The sequence below is a fragment of the Nerophis lumbriciformis genome, linkage group LG05, assembly GCF_033978685.3.
Source record: "Nerophis lumbriciformis linkage group LG05, RoL_Nlum_v2.1, whole genome shotgun sequence".
NCBI lineage: Eukaryota > Metazoa > Chordata > Actinopteri > Syngnathiformes > Syngnathidae > Nerophis > Nerophis lumbriciformis.
In genome coordinates, this window is record NC_084552.2 from 18069494 (window position 1) to 18087173 (window position 17680).

At 40.5% G+C, this 17680-nt stretch overlaps 1 protein-coding gene across 2 annotated transcripts in view; it reads left to right on the forward strand.

Annotated features, from left to right (window-relative positions):
* Positions 1-17680, forward strand: part of rap1gds1 (RAP1, GTP-GDP dissociation stimulator 1) — an 83905-nt gene that overhangs the window by 13546 nt on the left and 52679 nt on the right. Inside the window, exons 2-6 of one of the 2 annotated variants that reach the window (XM_061961164.2) lie at positions 1021-1128; positions 1210-1332; positions 1401-1526; positions 7650-7796; positions 11433-11561. In XM_061961164.2, coding sequence (XP_061817148.1) covers positions 1021-1128; positions 1210-1332; positions 1401-1526; positions 7650-7796; positions 11433-11561 — 633 coding nt within the window. The remainder of the gene's footprint in view (positions 1-1020; positions 1129-1209; positions 1333-1400; positions 1527-7649; positions 7797-11432; positions 11562-17680) is intronic. The other variant, XM_061961167.2, reaches the window with a different exon arrangement.

Genomic DNA, 17680 nt, shown 5'->3' on the forward strand with positions numbered 1-17680 from the left:
GAAGGAGCAGAAAACAGTCAGTGGTGAAAAGATAATGTTTCAGAAGTGATTAAAATATAGGAGGACTTAATAATCTCATCACGAACGCCATCCTGGTACAGACTTCCCCACAAATTATCATAGCTAAAATTATTGCCCCCCTCATAATCACCTATGTGAAACAATAATTATTCTTAAAATTGCTCTAGATAGGCCAGGCTAACAAGAACACAAATCAGGGTTATGTTTACTACTTTAAATAAAGGGCTCTGCACCATGTTGCATGCATGCGCATTCAATGGTTTGGAAATGTGAACGACGAAATAAAAAGATTGTATATAACAGAAAATCCCAATTGGCATTTTCCTCTTCTGTGTGAACATAGCCTTAAACGTTGAACACAGTTTGAACAACCACTTTTTTTATTTTGTATATTTTAGTTTTAGCTTAGCTAGAATTTGCTATTTATTGTTGCATTGTATTTATTCATTATTTCTATTGCATTAATTGTCTTATATGGTTTGCGCAACACATTGGATCACCTAGGCTCTGAAGGGTTTAAATATGTCATACCAATAGTTAGACTTGACAAATATAAAAACAAAAATATACGGTATGTTTTCTATCAAATAACAAAAATATTTATTAAACACTGTTTTTTGTTTTTATTATGCCACAATAATATTTTATAAATGTATCCATAGATAATAAGTAGAATATCTGATAAAATATGTTTAGCAGCGTTTGTTAGTGCTTTAAACTCCATCTTCAGCTTCAAAGAGTCGACCTCTGCATCCACCACATTTTTTTATTGACGGTATCGTGCATTTATTCCTTCAACTGGAGATAGTAACAGGCATTTATCGGATTTGGATGTTTTTAAAAGAATGCAAATTGTATTACGGATAAGTCTATTTTTTGTCAAATTTTCACCCCCCAAAAGAAGTAAAAATAATAATATTTTTGGTAAAATATAATGCCAGTGATCTTTGATCTCCAGCGTCAGCTTTACGAATGTTTTCCTTTTTGTTGGTGTTCCAGACAATCTCAGTGACGCCCTGGAGAAGCTGAAACTTGCATCGACGGACAGCACAACAGACAGCGTGGAGAGCTGCCTGGACTGCCTGCTGAAAGCGCTCGTCAACAATAGTTTGTTTTTTAAACTATGTTTTGTTGCACTTATGAACGCTAACCTAGCTCAACATTAATTATAACCGGTGTTCCTTACAGACACAGAGGCTAGCGCAAAGATTCAGGAAATGGGCGTCCTTCCAATGCTGCCCACTATGCTAACCCCGCAGTCAACTTGCACCCCAAAAGTCGCTAACATCATTGCAGAGATGGCAAAAAACGGTAACAGTTCTATAGCTTACATTTCAATTTATAACAAGAACTTTTAACTGTATCCCTTTTTTTCATAGAGTTCATGCGCAGTGCCTGCGTTGAAGCTGGCCTCATCCCGCCTCTCATTCAGCTGCTAAACTCAACCGATCAAGAAGTTCTACTGCAGACAGGACGAGCCCTCGGCAACATCTGTTACGATAGTCGTAAGTAGTATTCGCTATTGTTGCGAAAACATTGGTCATTAACGGGCACAAATCTAATTTAGATGGCATGTTTTTCACTACCTGACAGGTTACCAGCATGGTGTGCTTTGTGTGAGTGACGTTTGCGTGCTAATTGTTAGACTTTTTTTGTGCGCAAAATGCAGGTCACAATTTTATTTATATTATATATATATAATATTTATTTATTAACCGTCTCAGTGGCCTAGTGGTTAGAGTGTCCGCCCTGAGATCGGTAGGTTGTGAGTTCAAACCCCGGTCGAGTCATACCAAAGACTATCAAAATGGGACCCATTACCTCCCTGCTTGGCACTCAGCATCAAGGGGTGGAATTGGGGGTTAATTCACCAAAAATGATTCCCGGGCGCGGCACCGCTGCTGCCCACTGCTCCCCTCACCTCCCAGGGGGTGAACAAGGGGATGGGTCAAATGCAGAGAACAAATTTCTCCACACCTAGTGTGTGTGTGACAATCATTGGTACTTTAACTTAACTTAACTTTAACTTATTCGTAGTGCAATCAAATTTTGTGGGATTGTCATGCCATGTCCACACGAACACGAATAATTTAAAAAATGCAAATAAAATTTCCATCTACACAACATTTCCACAGAAAAACACTTGCTGTCATGCGCATTTTGTCCAACCAGAAGCCTTAAAAAGGTACCACAGCTGACTTGACCGTGCATTATAAAGCCTCCATTCGATAGGTAAATAAAATAAATAAATGGGTTGTACTTGTATAGCGCTTTTCTACCTTCAAGGTACTCAAAGCGCTTTGACACTACTTCCACATTTACCCATTCACACACACATTCACACACTGATGGAGGGAGCTGCCATGCAAGGCGCTAACCAGCACCCATCAGGAGCAAGGGTGAAGTGTCTTGCTCAGGACACAACGGACATGACGAGGTTGGTACTAGGTGGGGATTGAACCTGGGACCCTCGGGTCGCGCACGGCCATTCTTCCTCTGCGCCACGCCGTCCCTAAGGTAGATTGATAGATAGATAGATAGATAGATAGATATTTAATTGATACCAATAGATATTCTTTCTGCTGAGTTCTAGGATTGCTGCACCTCCAGGGCCCACTTTGTTAACTGCAGGGTCATTAGCGGGGCATCATTGATGTATTGCTCCTTAGCCCAGAGCATCTCTTGATGGCGGGGCATTGAACGAGGACATCTACCCAACACTGCGTGCAGCTAACGGTCTTCAGGAGTTTTCTGATCCATACGTTCTACGTCTTCCCTACCATTTTCAGAAGCTTGCCTTCCCTGTCTCTTCTGATATTTGCCTGGCTCCCTTGTGCAGTTTGGCTCTCTGTAGCCTCAGGTCTTTTAGCAGCTGTGTCGTTGACTCTCCAACAAAGCCTCGCCCCCACCTCTGTAGAGGTTCACATTCCATCCCACTTTCCCTACACTCCACAACCAGGTCAGCATATTTCGCCCTCCTTTTGGTCCCGCAGTGGTCACAGGTTTGCTTTGTCACAAGCCCCTGATCGAGGTTGCGAGGGCTGAGTAGAATGTCATAGGTTGCCTTGATGAGGAAACTTAGTCGAGCCTCTGGTAGTTTCCTGAGGTTGGCCCAGCTGACCTTCGTCATGGCTTACTGTATATCCTGTATTGCTCGTGCTCTATTCTGTTTTCCGCAACAAGGTCCTTCCTCTCCTTGTTGTCTGCTCGGGATCCAAGGCTGGGTGGCTCATCCCTTCCAAGGCTTGCCCACCCAGTCTGGACCCTGCCCTCGCCCTCATAGTGTTGCAGTTTGCTCACTTTTTTTTGGACCGCTTTCTCAGCTCTCCATTTCCTCACCGTCAAGCATGCAGATTCTTCAATGCCTCGTTGGAAGAGTCCCCGAGTTCCCTGACAGCGCCTGTACCAAACCGTCATCGATTTCAGGGGTAGCTAGAGAAAGTTCTATCCGCACAGAAGTGCTGCTAAAAACATTGTAGAAGCCCAAACCAATTGTTGATGGTGAAGTTGGCTTATTTACTTTCTGGGTGGCTGGCTTGACTCAGTCTTAGTCCTGCTGAAAGCCATTGATAGATGGTTTTCCTCATCTTCTTGTCTGAGAGGCAGAATGTGTATTGCTGTCCCTGACTTCAGTTAGGCTGGTCCTTGATGCGGGGGATATTTTTCTGCCAATGGTGAAATGGCCTTGTCATTATGCTCCCCTTTTCGCAAGGAAATATTCCTTGACTTCTTCGGTTTGAATTCCGTCCTTGCCCTGGCGATCAGCATGTCCAGTCTCTTCAGGAGCGCGTACATGCATGGTGCAGTTCTCAGCAATTAGGTGACGTCGTCTATATAGCTTCTCATTTGGGGAAACCTGCGGCCTCATGTAGTCGGGCTCCACCCATTACCTGCCTTGATCAGGATGACTTCAAAAGCTGCGACTAAGAGAATGGGGGGAAAAGAATACGATCCCCACTTCCAGGAGATGCCAATTAGTGATGAACTTTTGCATTACAAAGAAATGTGCATTGCCTCAAAGTAGAACATAACCATTGCCTTGATGTTGTCTGGTATGAAAATAAGTCCAATGTCAACACGATGAGAGGCGGGCGCTACGACAATCAGATCTTATTTTTCCTGCGGTCTATTGACAGCTGGTGCTCTATTGCTTTTTAATCAGTTCAGGTCAACCCTTCTTACATTGTGCCTTTCGTAGGGTTTTTGGGCTGTTGTTTTGCTTTTTTTTCCCATAGTGTAATTGGGTGTCTCCCCTAAGGGACATGTACGATAGATATATTTACAAAAAATTACTAAAAACAAATAAGCAATATAGAAATGCACATTAAATGCACAAATAAAAATAGATTAAAGGGAAAAAAGGAAAACAGAATTGGACTGGACTCTCTCATTATTACCCGTATCCACTCGGCATCCATTGTACCGGTCACCCAGGGGGTGGTACCTACATCTGCGGTCCTTACATCTGCGGTCCCTTCCAAGGTTTCTCGTTTTTTCTTGCCTTGATGTGGGATCCATTTGGTTAAGTCTTTTTCTTGGGATCTGAGCCGAGGATGTCGAGTCAAGTCTTAAGTTACTAATGTCAAAGTCCGAGTCGAGTCGCAAGTCTTTGATGATATTGTCAAGTCGAATCCAAAGTCATTAAAATTTTGACTCTAGTCCATGCATCTGGTTATTAGACTCGATGGGAGGGGGGGCTAGGTTAAGTCTTTTTCTTGGGATCTGAGCCGAGGATGTCGAGTCAAGTCTTAAGTTACTAATGTCAAAGTCCGAGTCGAGTCGCAAGTCTTTGATGATATTGTCAAGTCGAATCCAAAGTCATTAAAATTTTGACTCTAGTCCATGCAGGTTATTAGACTCGATGGGAGGGGGGGCTAGGAAAATGTAATAGAGTTAAACAGAGATTAAATGAGGAGATGGATTTGATGTTTTAGAAAGTTTATTATCCTTGGTGATTGGATTTTGGGGAAGGAATATGGATATCAATGGTGATAGCTAGGTGATTGGAAAGGTTTTGACTCGGGATTTCCTATATTGGCTCTCTGAGTCATATGCCCATATTGCCTACCACTTCATTTCCGAGACCAATATCAACCAATACTGAATACTGTATGCAACAGCTTTTACCTCAAACTATTGTCAGGTGACAAGGGGTGTAAAATTAACACATTATTCCTAATAAGTCAATGTAAAACCTTTTACTGTAATGCCACTGGGTACAGTTCACAAATAAAAACAAACACTGCACCGCAAATTACAGAAAACATTTTTTTACATTTTGTCTTAGTCATTAAAAAACATTAACAATAGTCAAGTAAAATAACATGATCAACTATCAACAAGTAAGACATGTGAGTCTTTGAATAAATTCACTAATACGGATGTAAATAATAATGTTGATAGCTATACAATTTGTAAAGCTGTATTTATATGGAAACAAACATTTGTATAAGAACAAATTAAAGCACAGTATGAATGTATGTACTAACAATGTCATCAACATTTTTAATTTCTTTCTTTCACACAGGAAGTGAACTAAATTTAAACATGCGAAGTTATGGTGTGAATGAATGATCTGTACTAGACATGAAGAAGGGGTAGAATTAAATATAAGCTCTGCTTCTTCATTTTCCTTTTTAGACATGTTGATTTGTGCAAATGTAACTGGTCGTACATGATGTAACTTATTAATAAGCATATCTGAAACAAATACATCATATCATACAATTATGAACAGAAATCTCACAATTTAGCATGTTTACGTCTTTGTGCATTACTGGTAATATTTTCTCTTCAGGCGTTTCAATTTTGTTCTGTCATCGACACATAATACATGTGTAACGAGACGCAGGAGAAACACCTTCTCCGATGCTGTCATTGATAGAAATTGATTTTCTTCGTTCTACTTTTTCCTCATCGTAGTTGTCTCTTGTTGCCATTTTAACTGAGTAAAGCTCAGTAATTTTGTTTTATCGCTCTTGGTCGCTTTTTATTTTGCTGCATAAATGTTGCGTGCGACTGAGGTGTGCTGAGTGTTATTAGAAGTACAGTATTAAAGGAAAACACTTTACTCACCTCTCACATAACGAGTGCTTTCCACTCATAGGAAACATTTTATTGTTATAATCTAAAGGACCAACTTGGACACAATTTCACTCCGTAGACATACTAGCATCAAGCTTGTTGCTCTCTGAAGCCCAATGTAGCTTTTTACGGCATGTTAATGTCATTCTCGGCAGAAAAGCCGATACTGATATGACCAGATATCACATTTTTAGGCCAATATCAGCATCTCCAATTTGACTGTATAGTTGATGGAGGGTGAAACCAGAGGAGCAGACAAGATCCAGGACGTGTTTGTGGGGACATTTATTTGCTAAATTAAGTTCAATGACTACGAGTTGGAGAAAATCCAAGGTAGGTTTGTTGATGACTTTGTTATGGTTAATGAACTTCACTTGTATTTTTAAACTCTTACTGAACCTTTTTCACCTACTAGCAGCATCAAGAGCAAATGGCTTGAGGCCACTAATAGCACACCTGCACTCCACTAGTGTGGGGAGAGTTCCCTGTAAGGCTGCAGCACTTTTTTTGTGCATATAACAAAGTTTACTGATTTGTTTGGATTGGGTTTAAATATTGTGTGTTGCTATTACTACTTTGGCTCACAACACAGGCCCAAAATGCTATCTCTGCAAGTTTTAGTAAGTTCCGCTATTTTTTGTGTGCAGAACACAGGCCAAAGTTTTATTCGAATTGAGTTCAAATTTAGTTAGATTATAACTCAACATAGGCCCAAAGTTTTATCTATGCCTTCAATTTGATGGATGTCCACCAGGTTTCATTTGAGCTTCCATCCATCCATCCATTTTCTACTGCTTGTCCCCTTTGGGGTCGCGGGGGGTGCTGGAGCCTATCTCAGCTGCATTTGCGCGGAAGGCAGGGTACACCCCGGACAAGTCGCCACCTCATCGCAGTGCCAACACAGATAGACAGACAACATTCACACTCACATTCACACACTAGGGCCAATTTAGTGTTGCCAGTCAACCTATACCCAGGTGCATGTTTTTGGCGGTGGGAGGAAGCCGGAGTACCCAGAGGGAACCCACGCAGTCATGGGGAGAACATGCAAACTCCACACAGAAAGATCCTGAGCCCGGGATTGAACTCAGGACTACTCAGGACCTTCGTATTGTGAGGCACATGCACTAAACCCAGTTCATCTTTAAAGTCTGATTGAACTGCTGCTTGCTTCTGGAGGTTTTAAATCCCAGCGGTCGCTGGAGAATCCACTAGAATGTGACATTTGTTTGAGCTAGGTATAGCCTAACAAGTTGAAATGCACAACATGATATACATCTTGTGCATTTCAACTTGTTTTATGGATACTTTTCAACAATTTAATTTCTTCTTTTAGTGCAACATCAAAGTCTTTCTTACTTGTTTTCAAGATTACAGAGTTTTAAACGCATTACTCCAGTTTTCTATTGCATGATAAAATAGTATTACTATTATTAGTTTTACATGTATTACTTATAAAAATGTTATGGTTATTTTTCCCATATTATTATTTTCCCTTCTTTTGTTTGTGCTTGATTTGTGTCCCGGCCTCTTTTGTTTTGCAGATGAGGGCAGGATCGCGGTTGACCTGGCAGGAGGGGCTCAAATAGTAGCTGAACACATTAAAACCCTCTCCCAAAATACCGAAGTGGCAAACGAGAAGCTCTTGACAGTCTTTTGTGGCATGCTGACGAACTATAGCAATGATAACGGTAATAATGGCCGTCATCTAATATGATGGAACTAATCAGCGGGCTATTCTCTCCTTATACACTCCAAAACTTTGCATCATTTCACAAACACAAGAGTGTTTTTTGTGCTGTTTTTTTGCCATGCTTTGCCATTTTCCAACTTTCCTTTTGATTGAATTGTCGCCTAACATTTAGGTAGTTTTTTGTATAGCAAATTAAGTATTTAGCCTGTCTTTAGCCTCAGCTTATTATAATTTGATGTACAAATAATAAATGCTTGATAGTGTATACAGTGAAGCTTTGAAGTCGCAGTATTAAACACGTATACATGTCTTTATTATTTTTTAAGTTTTAAAATTATAATATTTGAAGTCAAATGCCAATGATGTCACACAATTGTCTTTTAAAAAAAAATTGGTTTAAGTTATTTTTTTACATGCTAAATAATGGTAATTTTATTTATTATATTTTCAAAAATATAGTTTTGTAAAAAGTTGTCTATTTTTGAATCAAAATCAACTATTTTAAATAATAATAGATATGTTGCCATTCAGACAGTCTGTTACAATTATACAAATGTATTGTTAAATAAAACCGTGACCGATAACCGCACTTTGATAAACTCACGCACCGGTGACACTGCTCATTTCATGGAAACGCAAGCTAGCGCCAGTTTGCTAGCGCCAGTTTGCTAGCGCCAGTTTGCTAGCGCCAGTTTGCTAGCGCTAGTTTGCTAGCTAGATTACATGCTAAGATGAATACAAGAGACTTTAAAGGGGAACTGCAGTTTTTTTTTGGAATTTAGCAATGCTTAACCATCATTATCAAAGACATGACGATGGATGGATTAAAAAAAAAAAAACATTCTAAATATTTAAATAAACGTAAACAAAAGTTTTCTTACAGCGGAACCAATGGGAGGTCTTTTATACCGCCCATAAAATCCAACGAATAACCATTCAAAATGCGCCAACAATACTCTATTTACATTTGGTGACTTGAATATTAACAAATATTACTGATATTGGTATTACAAGCGCTAACACAGACAAACTATTTATAGCGGCGACATGATCACGACCCTGCGTCCCTTTGTTTACATCATCGAGTAGTCTGCTGTTTCCTCGCTTCCCTCCTCCTTGGAAGTTTATTGTAAATCATAAATCATGCCTCTCATCTAGAGAGTAGATGACTGAGGATATAATCCGACAAGTTGGTACGTTTTGACAGCCATTTAGGATCTGGAACTCGCGAGAAGGACACGAAAAGATGCTTAGTCCCCCCACACTCCACCCCGTTGCTTTCCGAGGATTATGAGTCATTCTTCATCTAAATGACAATAAATGAACATCCTAGTAGTCGGCTTCCTAATAACAGCAGACATTGTAAGTTATGTTTTAGTATGTTTGTTGACTCTCAAAGTCTGCAGTGAGTGATAATCAGTGATGAAGAAAAAAAAGCAAACGTGATGCGTTTTTTAAATGAATGCGCCGCGTATGCTGAAAAGGATCAAAATACTTAAATATTAAATGTTATTATAAATGTTAGTACATTACATATGTATTTATGTCATATATATAAAACCCTAATGGAGGAGTTTGGTAGTTTTTTGGGGGGGCTTTATAGGCAGAATTGAACGGCTCCCAGTGTAAGCGGACTTTTCATTGCATTTATTTAATATTTAGAATGCATTAACAAAATAAATAACATCCATCGTCATGTCTCTCATAATGATTGTGAACGATGGGCAAAATTCCCCCAAAAATGCAGTTCCTCTTTAACACCTTTCCCCATTACAAACACATTGCTGTCTGAGCGACTAAGATATTCAATTGTGCACATTGAACCTAGAGGCTGTACTCTCTTTGCACAGAGTAATAACTGTCAAGAGGCTCGGAAGTGATGGAATTGATGTCAATACCTAAAACCTTTGCGGATTAAAATGAATAAACACAAACATGTAAATTACTGCTTTGACAATAAAGTGCCTCTCAAGACGCCAGAACAATATTTAATGTTTCTTCTGCCAAGGAAAGAACAGTAAATAGTGAACGTATTCACAGCGCTTCACTTTTTCCACATTTTGTTATGTTACAGCCTTATTCCAAAATGGAATACATTTATTTTTGTTCTCATAATTGTACACAAAATACCCCATGATGACAATGTGAAACGTTTTTTTTGTTTAAATTTTGCAAATATATCACAAATAAAAAATCACATGTACATAAGTATTCAGATCCTTTGCTCAATACTTTGTTGATACACATTTGGTAGCAATTACAGTCTCAAGTCTTTTTGACAAGGATGCCACAAGCTTGGCACATCTATCTTTAGGCAGATTCCTCTTTGCAGCACCTCTCAAGCTCCATCAGATTAGATGGGAAGTGTTGGTTTTAATCCAGGATGTCTCTGTACATTGCTGCATTCGTTCGTCTTAGTCTAGTCAGGGAGGTGACCAAAGATTGAAGTCTTTGGCATGAATGCCAGGCGTCATGCTTGGAGGAAAACAGGCAACCCTTATCACCAGGCCAATACCATCCCTACAGTGAAGCATGGTGGTGGCAGCATCATGCTGTGGGGATGTTTTTCTGCGGCAGGAACTAAGACTAGATAGGATAGAGGGAAAGATAAATGCAGCAATGTACAGAGACATCCTGGATGAAAACCAATGATTCCCATCCAACCTGATGGAGCTTGAGAGGTGCTGCAAAGAGGAATGGCGTAGGTGTGCCAAGCTTGTGGCATCGTATTCAAAAAGACAAAGTATTGGGCAAAGGCTGTGAATACTGATTTATGTACAGTATGTGATTTTAATTTAGTTTTTCATTTTACATAGTTTTGCTAAATTAAAAAAAAACTTTTCACATTGTCAAGGGGTATTGTGTGTAGAATTTTGTTAACAAAAATGAATTTATTCCAGGTTTGGAATAAGGCTGTAGTAACATAACAAAATGTGGAAAAAGTGAAGCGCTGTTAATACTTTCCAGATGCACTGTACTTTGAGTGTCTGTTTATTGGTTAAAATATTTCAATGTGTCTAATTAGCATTTCGTTGAGCACTTTCACCAATATCGTGATGCTAATAATGTAATAATTATGGTGACATAAAACTTAATATGAAATCTTCATATTGTTACATCCCTTTTGTTATACTTTTCATATGATATAAATACTCTGTATTTATATTTTCCTATTTAGATGATTAAATTATGTTTTATATGGCTTCCTTTGCGATATGATCGAACTTTGACCCAATTTTGGCTTGTGACCCACGGTTTGTGGGAAAAATGCATTATTTAGGCATTAGGCTGTGTTTTTTTGGTGGTTTTTATTTGACTTAAGAATGTTTTTCCTTCCTTTCCAGGTGCTTCTAATATCTTACTGGCAATGACATGCTTATGCTTACTGTATGTTAATGCTTCACAACAACAAAACTGATCCCTCTAAGTATTGCTGTTGACTTTCCATCTCTCCCTGGTGGTGTAATGGTACAAGCAGATGGCATGGGTTCGATTCCCAACCAGGGGTGCATCAGGAAGGGCATTTAGCAAAAAGTCTAAGCGTGTAAATTGACTCATTGTACCGACCCATGACAGGGAAAAAAAGCAGAAAGTAGGGGGAAAAATAATTTTTGGATTCTTTTTTTGTCTTCAGATTCCTTACAAGGTCAGCTAATCGGCATGGGTGTCATTCCCACTCTGGTGAAGCTCCTAGGCGTCCATTCTCACAACACTGCTCTGACCGAAATGTGTCTCATCGCCTTTGGGAACTTAGCCGAGCTAGGTGAGTAGTTAATAATTATTATTTCTATTGTTTTCTATTTTTATGATACAAGGTGGCAGATATTATACAATACTTACATACAGTAGGCAAAGTACGTATTTGATCCCTTGCTGATTTTGTACATTTAGTCACTTACAAAGATATGAACAGTGCAGAAATGCTATGGTGCGTTTATTGTAACCAAGAGATACAATGTAGCAAATAAAATCTAAACTAAATAACATCAGATACATGTTATATATACATTTGTATTTGATCACCTCCACCAGCTCCATGCAAGACTGACCTGGCGGGGCAAGGATAATTGTGAGAAAGAATGACAAGGGATGAGCTGGTTAATGATCTCGGAAGAGTTGGGAACAGAGTCACCAAGAAAAGTATTAATAGTAACACACTTTGCCGTAATTAATGGGTTGACTTCCTGCAAGGTCCACCTGCTCAAGAAGCACGCACATGTACAGGCCCGTCTCAGATTTTACCTCAGGCTTGAGAGATTGTGATACGTTCACATGAGACCAAAATGGAGCTCTTTGGCATGAGTTGACTCAGAGAAATGCTGAATATGAGTCCAAAAACAGCATCCCTACTGTCAAACATGGATGAAACTTTCCGCTATGAGGTTGTTTATTTGTTTGCAACACTAATAAACGTCTGACTTCTGTGCTTCCCATTATGGTTTTATCCACCCAGTACAAAGTGATGTTTTGAATTGGGATTTCCCTCAATAAGATACAATATAATCAGTGGTGTGCCGTCAGTGCTGGCCTAACATAACTAGAAATCATGATCATAATTAAATACAAAACTATTTTTTTATTTTCTTTCCCTAAATATCTAAAAGTATTCAAATTCTCTTCGTGTCATATTATGCTCGTTCCAGTGCTGTTGTTTTTAGTTTTAGTTTGTATCCAATCAGAATTCGGCTAGCTTATGTTGCCATGCTGTACGAAATCTGCAAGAGGCCTTCAGAATCAACAACTGTAAGCGATCGGGGACATACAGTGATAGACAGTTGCGATAGATCACAAGTTGTTGACAGTAGCCTATCCAAGTAGCCTGATGTTAACGAAACTGTGATTGGACACTCACTTGTCACTCCAAAGTGAGTATCCAATCACAAGTTTCAGTTTAGCAGGAAGCGGGAAGTGTTGCACCGTAGCCAGATCGGGATAGGAGAGAAAGAGAACAAAACATTTATTAGGTGGCAGATATAGATTTGCAAAGCCATTTTCAAGAAGGATATTTAAAGAGAAACTACATCTTGTGAGACGATTTTGGCCAACCCCGGAAGCTAGCTCAGCTGTTCTGGCGATGAAATGGGGAACGACGTTGAATAGGTCCGACTAATTATGAGGTACAATTTTAATTTTGACAGTACCACGTAAGATATATTTTAATTGCTAATGCGTTTTAATTGATTTTTATATGCGCCAGAAAATAATCCGTTTTGTATACTGTTGATGTGATCCAATGCACAGTAGGGCGTAATTGTGTGTCTGTATAGTATTTCTCAATCAATTATGGTATTTTGAGAGGTAATCTTTGAAGTCAGACATCACTGAAGGCCTGAGTGGGAAACGGAAGGCCCGCCACTGAATATAATTCATGTTACTTTTTCTCTGTCCCTCTCTGTAACAATACAACTACAATTACAATTCTGGACTGTTCATATATTTATGAGGGGTTAAACTTACAAAATCTGCAGGGCACTACACTACACTATGCACTTATGTATTGGAATGATTGAAGTTAAGTGAAACTCTTTATTTGTGTTACCGGTAATTGTATAGTGAACCCTACTTAAGTCGATCCTGTGTATGTTGATAACGCTTCCAATGAATCAGATTGGGTTGTTCTTACACAGGTAGGTCGTCCGCTTTTGTCTACATAGAATTTGAGAGCCTACGGTGTAATAAAATCCTTTATTATTGTTAGGGATGGGTACCTTTTCACATTTAAACAGATACGGTACCAATTCTCAGTACCTGGGAATCGATTTCGGTACTCAACGGTACCAATTTTCAGTACATTTGTGTGTGTGTTCATGTGGCAGTAAATGTTAATTTGTTTAATAATGAAATGTAAAAATGTATATATTTGACACTGAGCTGATAATTATAACTGTTCTGTCCAGTTGTTATCTTGCATATTTTAAACTTCTGAGACTCGTTTGCCAATATGCATTAAGTCCAGTTCGTCTTAGGTGTGTTAATAGCAAAGTTGCTAATAAATTTAATGTGCCAGTCTTTGCTTTTGTTGAGCATTAAGTGTTTATATTGTAAGTATTGTAGTTATTACACACCAGCTGTTTGATTGCAATTTGCACCTTAGTTGTAGTTTTGATGGCCAAATTTGGAGGTGTTGAAATTGCCATCCAGCTAACGCATTTTGAAATAGTGGATTCTTACTTTTAAAGAGCTTTCTTTGAAGCATACTAGCTTTGATAGCATACACAATTCCAACAGTACCTAGAGGCAATGTACTACAAATATGCATGTTTGCCCGTTAAGTGCTTGAGCCGGCAGCTGGATGTGACAACACATTTAGCAAGGGTATCAAAATATGGCAGTTTGATTTTCCGTGAATTGGTATTCGGTATTGCTGACAAAATTCAGTCGTTACCTCTAAAAGTACCATGTTCCCTAATTATCGCTTATTCTCTTACAGCTAATAAGTAATGATAAATGATAAATGGGTTGTACTTGTATAGCGCTTTTCTACCTTGTGGAAGCAATGGCTAGTTTCAGTTTTGGTTATTTCGACCACCGCTTGTGCTCTTTATCAGTTAGCCATTTTGTAAGGGGTCGGCAAATAGGCAAATAAATGTAATACATTTTTTTTTAATTCTCATTAATCGGTCCATTGTATTTATTCAAAGATGGATGGAGGGAAATTTTCTATGTGCATCGTTTTATAATTAAAAAAAAAAATCTATTATATTTTATGTAATTTTCTAATACCTATAGGGGAACTGCACTTTTTTGGGGGTCATTCACAACCCCTATGTCCGATAAGAGGACACATGTCTTTCTCTTTTTGTGTTTTTTAAATAGTGAAAAACTGTTAGCAAGAGACAGCTAACAATACAGGTAAAGAGAATTGACATATTTAGCCAATAAAGCCTTTTAAAAACATCCAACAACGTTTTATATACATGCTGGTATTTATATTGTGTTACCGGTATTACAAATTATATCAGTATATTTTAGAAGAGATATGTATTTGAGACAATACCGCAATACCGATATATGTAATCCTTAATATCTTGACGTGGAAGTCTCTCCGCTCATTCTGTCTGCGCTGGGTGCTGTGCCCCTCTTCCTCCGGGGTCGGAGCCGCGCTCACTTGACACAAACTTCAGTAGGAGTGTGTAAAGCATATGTCGACCTTCTCGTTTTTGCAAGGAAATCACGTATGTTGTCCTCCTTTCCCGGCGTCTTCCCGGTCCTGTTTTTTCCACGAATATTGCTCTCAGTGAGAAAATAATACTCAGCAGTATTGTTGCCAGCGATGGGGTCAGTTTGACTCAAGCCTCGGCAACAGTTGGCCACACCCGGGGCGACACGGGTTAATGACAGTTAATATTAGTTGCAATTGACATGATTTTATCAAATCAACAATGCGAGAGAGATGGACGCACTTGAAAACGATGGTGAAGACATTACTGCCGAAATACAACCATTGTGTATTTGCAACGGTATGAAAAAACGGATTTAAAAATCTGCCAGAAAATAACTAGTTATGAGTTTCCTAGTCACAAGTACTTTACTCTTGACTCTGTGGCTTCTGTAAGTTACTCCATCCTGTGCACTGATCTCGTCCCTGATTGACCAGTATTCTCTTATCGCCAGAGGAGCATCCTCTCGGCAATCTGGCCATCCCTGGATCACCACCTCTTTCAATAACTGAAGGCTCCCATCGCCCTCCGTGTGCAGTCTTATCTGGTTTAGCCGCTGGCTGGTGACGTTCAGGTATTCAGCCTGGTTTATTAGCTCAGTGGCCTCTTGCTCCCTCTGCAGGCAGCAGATGGACTGCTTTGTATATTTAGTGTCAGTCCCCTGTGTTGGAGCAGTGGCCCTGCTCAGTGTGTCACTAATATGCATATCAGGAACTGGCTTGTACACTACCTTGAGATTGTAGGCCTGAAGAGTGAGCAGCATGCTCTGAAGCCGTTTGGGTGCTTTGAGGAGGGGCTTTGTGAAAATTTAAATGAGCGGCTTGTGGACCGTTTTTGCTATTATCTCTGCTCGCCCATACAAATAGTAATGAAAACGCTGGCACGAAAACACAATACTCAGACACTCTTTTTCTATTTGTGCATAATTCTGTTCAGTCTGAGTCAGCGCCCGCGGCGTGTACCCCACCGGCTGACCCTCCTGCATCAGGCAGAAGCCCAGTCCTTTCTGACTCGCATCGCTCTGGATGACGACTGGCTTTGTCACGTCGTAGTATCTCAGGATCGGGGCAGTTGTGACCAGTCGCTTGATCTCCTCGACTACAGCGTCGTGTTTGGGAAGCCAGTGCCATGGGACATCTTTGTCCAACAGCCTCCGTAGTGGCTCGCATACCTCAGAGAGGCATGGCATGAACCTTGCGAGGTATGTCACAAACCTGATGAACCGTTGTATGGCCTTGGCGTCTTCGGGGTGTGGCATGTCCCGGACCGCCCTACTTTTCTCAGGGTCCACTCTGAGCCCCTCTGCCGAGAGAATGTGTCCGTGAAACTTGACCTCTCTAACCCTGAATTGCAGTTTCTTTAAACTCAACCTCAGCTTAACCTCCCTGCACCTCTGCATGAGTGCCATCAGTTTTATGTCATGGTCATGTATGGCCTCTTCATCTGCCTCTCCACACCCAACCACCAGTATGTCATCTGCTATTGGCTCTACCCCGCTTAAACCTGCCAGTAGCTCGTGCTGCTTTCGCTGATATATTTCTGGGGCCACAGACACCCCAAATGTCAGCTTTAACCAGCGCTTCCTGCCCCACAGCGTCCAGTACGTGGTGGTGTAACTGCTCTCCTCGTCTAGCTTACACTGCAAAAAAGCATCTCGTGCATCTACAAGTGTGAATATGCAAGCCCTAGGCAGCTTGTGTAACACATCTTCAAGTGTTGGCATTATGTAGTGAGACCTACTTAGGGCCTGATTCGATGACTTAGGGTCTATGCAGATCCTTAACTTATCTGGCTGTCTGATAATCACCATGTTGCTAATCCATTCAGTAGGCTCTGTCACTGAGATTAAATGGCCCTCTTTTTCATATTTGTCTAGCTGAGCTTTGACTGCATCTCTGAGAGGCACTGGGACATTACGTGGAGAAGCCTGCACTGGGGCTACGTCAGTATGTAACTGAAAATGAACATCCCCTGCGAGTGACTCAACTGGCTCGTTGAAAACATCATGATAAGTCTGCACAAAGTGCTGCCTGGTTAGTGGCCCTGAGCTACTATGCCTTACCATAAGCAGCTCCTCTGGAATGGTGAAGTGCATTAAACCTAAACGCTCACTTGTTTCACCTGACAACAGGGGTCTCTGCCCGCTTCTTACTATCTCAAATTGTAGCTTGTGTGCTTTTCCCCTCACTAGAGACACTGTTCGGAATATGCCTATGGAGTGCATTGATTGGCCCGAATACAGTACTAATCTGGTCTGGCTTGGTAGTAATTTAGCCTCCGGAGCAAGTCTCCTCATGTCTTTTATGCTCATAACATCACAGGTTGCCCCTGAATTTACCTGACACCTCTGAGACCCTCCATTCATTTTTATGTTGGCAAACCATTTCTTCCCCCGACCCTGAATTGCCCCTATGCAGTCTGCTGTGTATATGTGGGCCTCTGTGTCAGACCTGTCCATGTCCTCATGTACCTCCATGTCAGCTGCATGTAGCTGTCGTGTAGCTTGGCCCCTCTTCATACACACCTTGGCTAAATGATTTGCTGTTCCACAGTGGCGACAGTTTTTTCCAAATGCAGGACACAGGTCGCGTCCGTGCCTGTGCATGTTCCCGCAGAATTTGCACGTGCTGTTTTCACTGCCTGGAGTCTGATACTGAACCCTGTCTGAGCGTTCCAGCCTGGGCGGGACTCGCGGCCGCCGGCCAGCCGTTGCATGCACTGT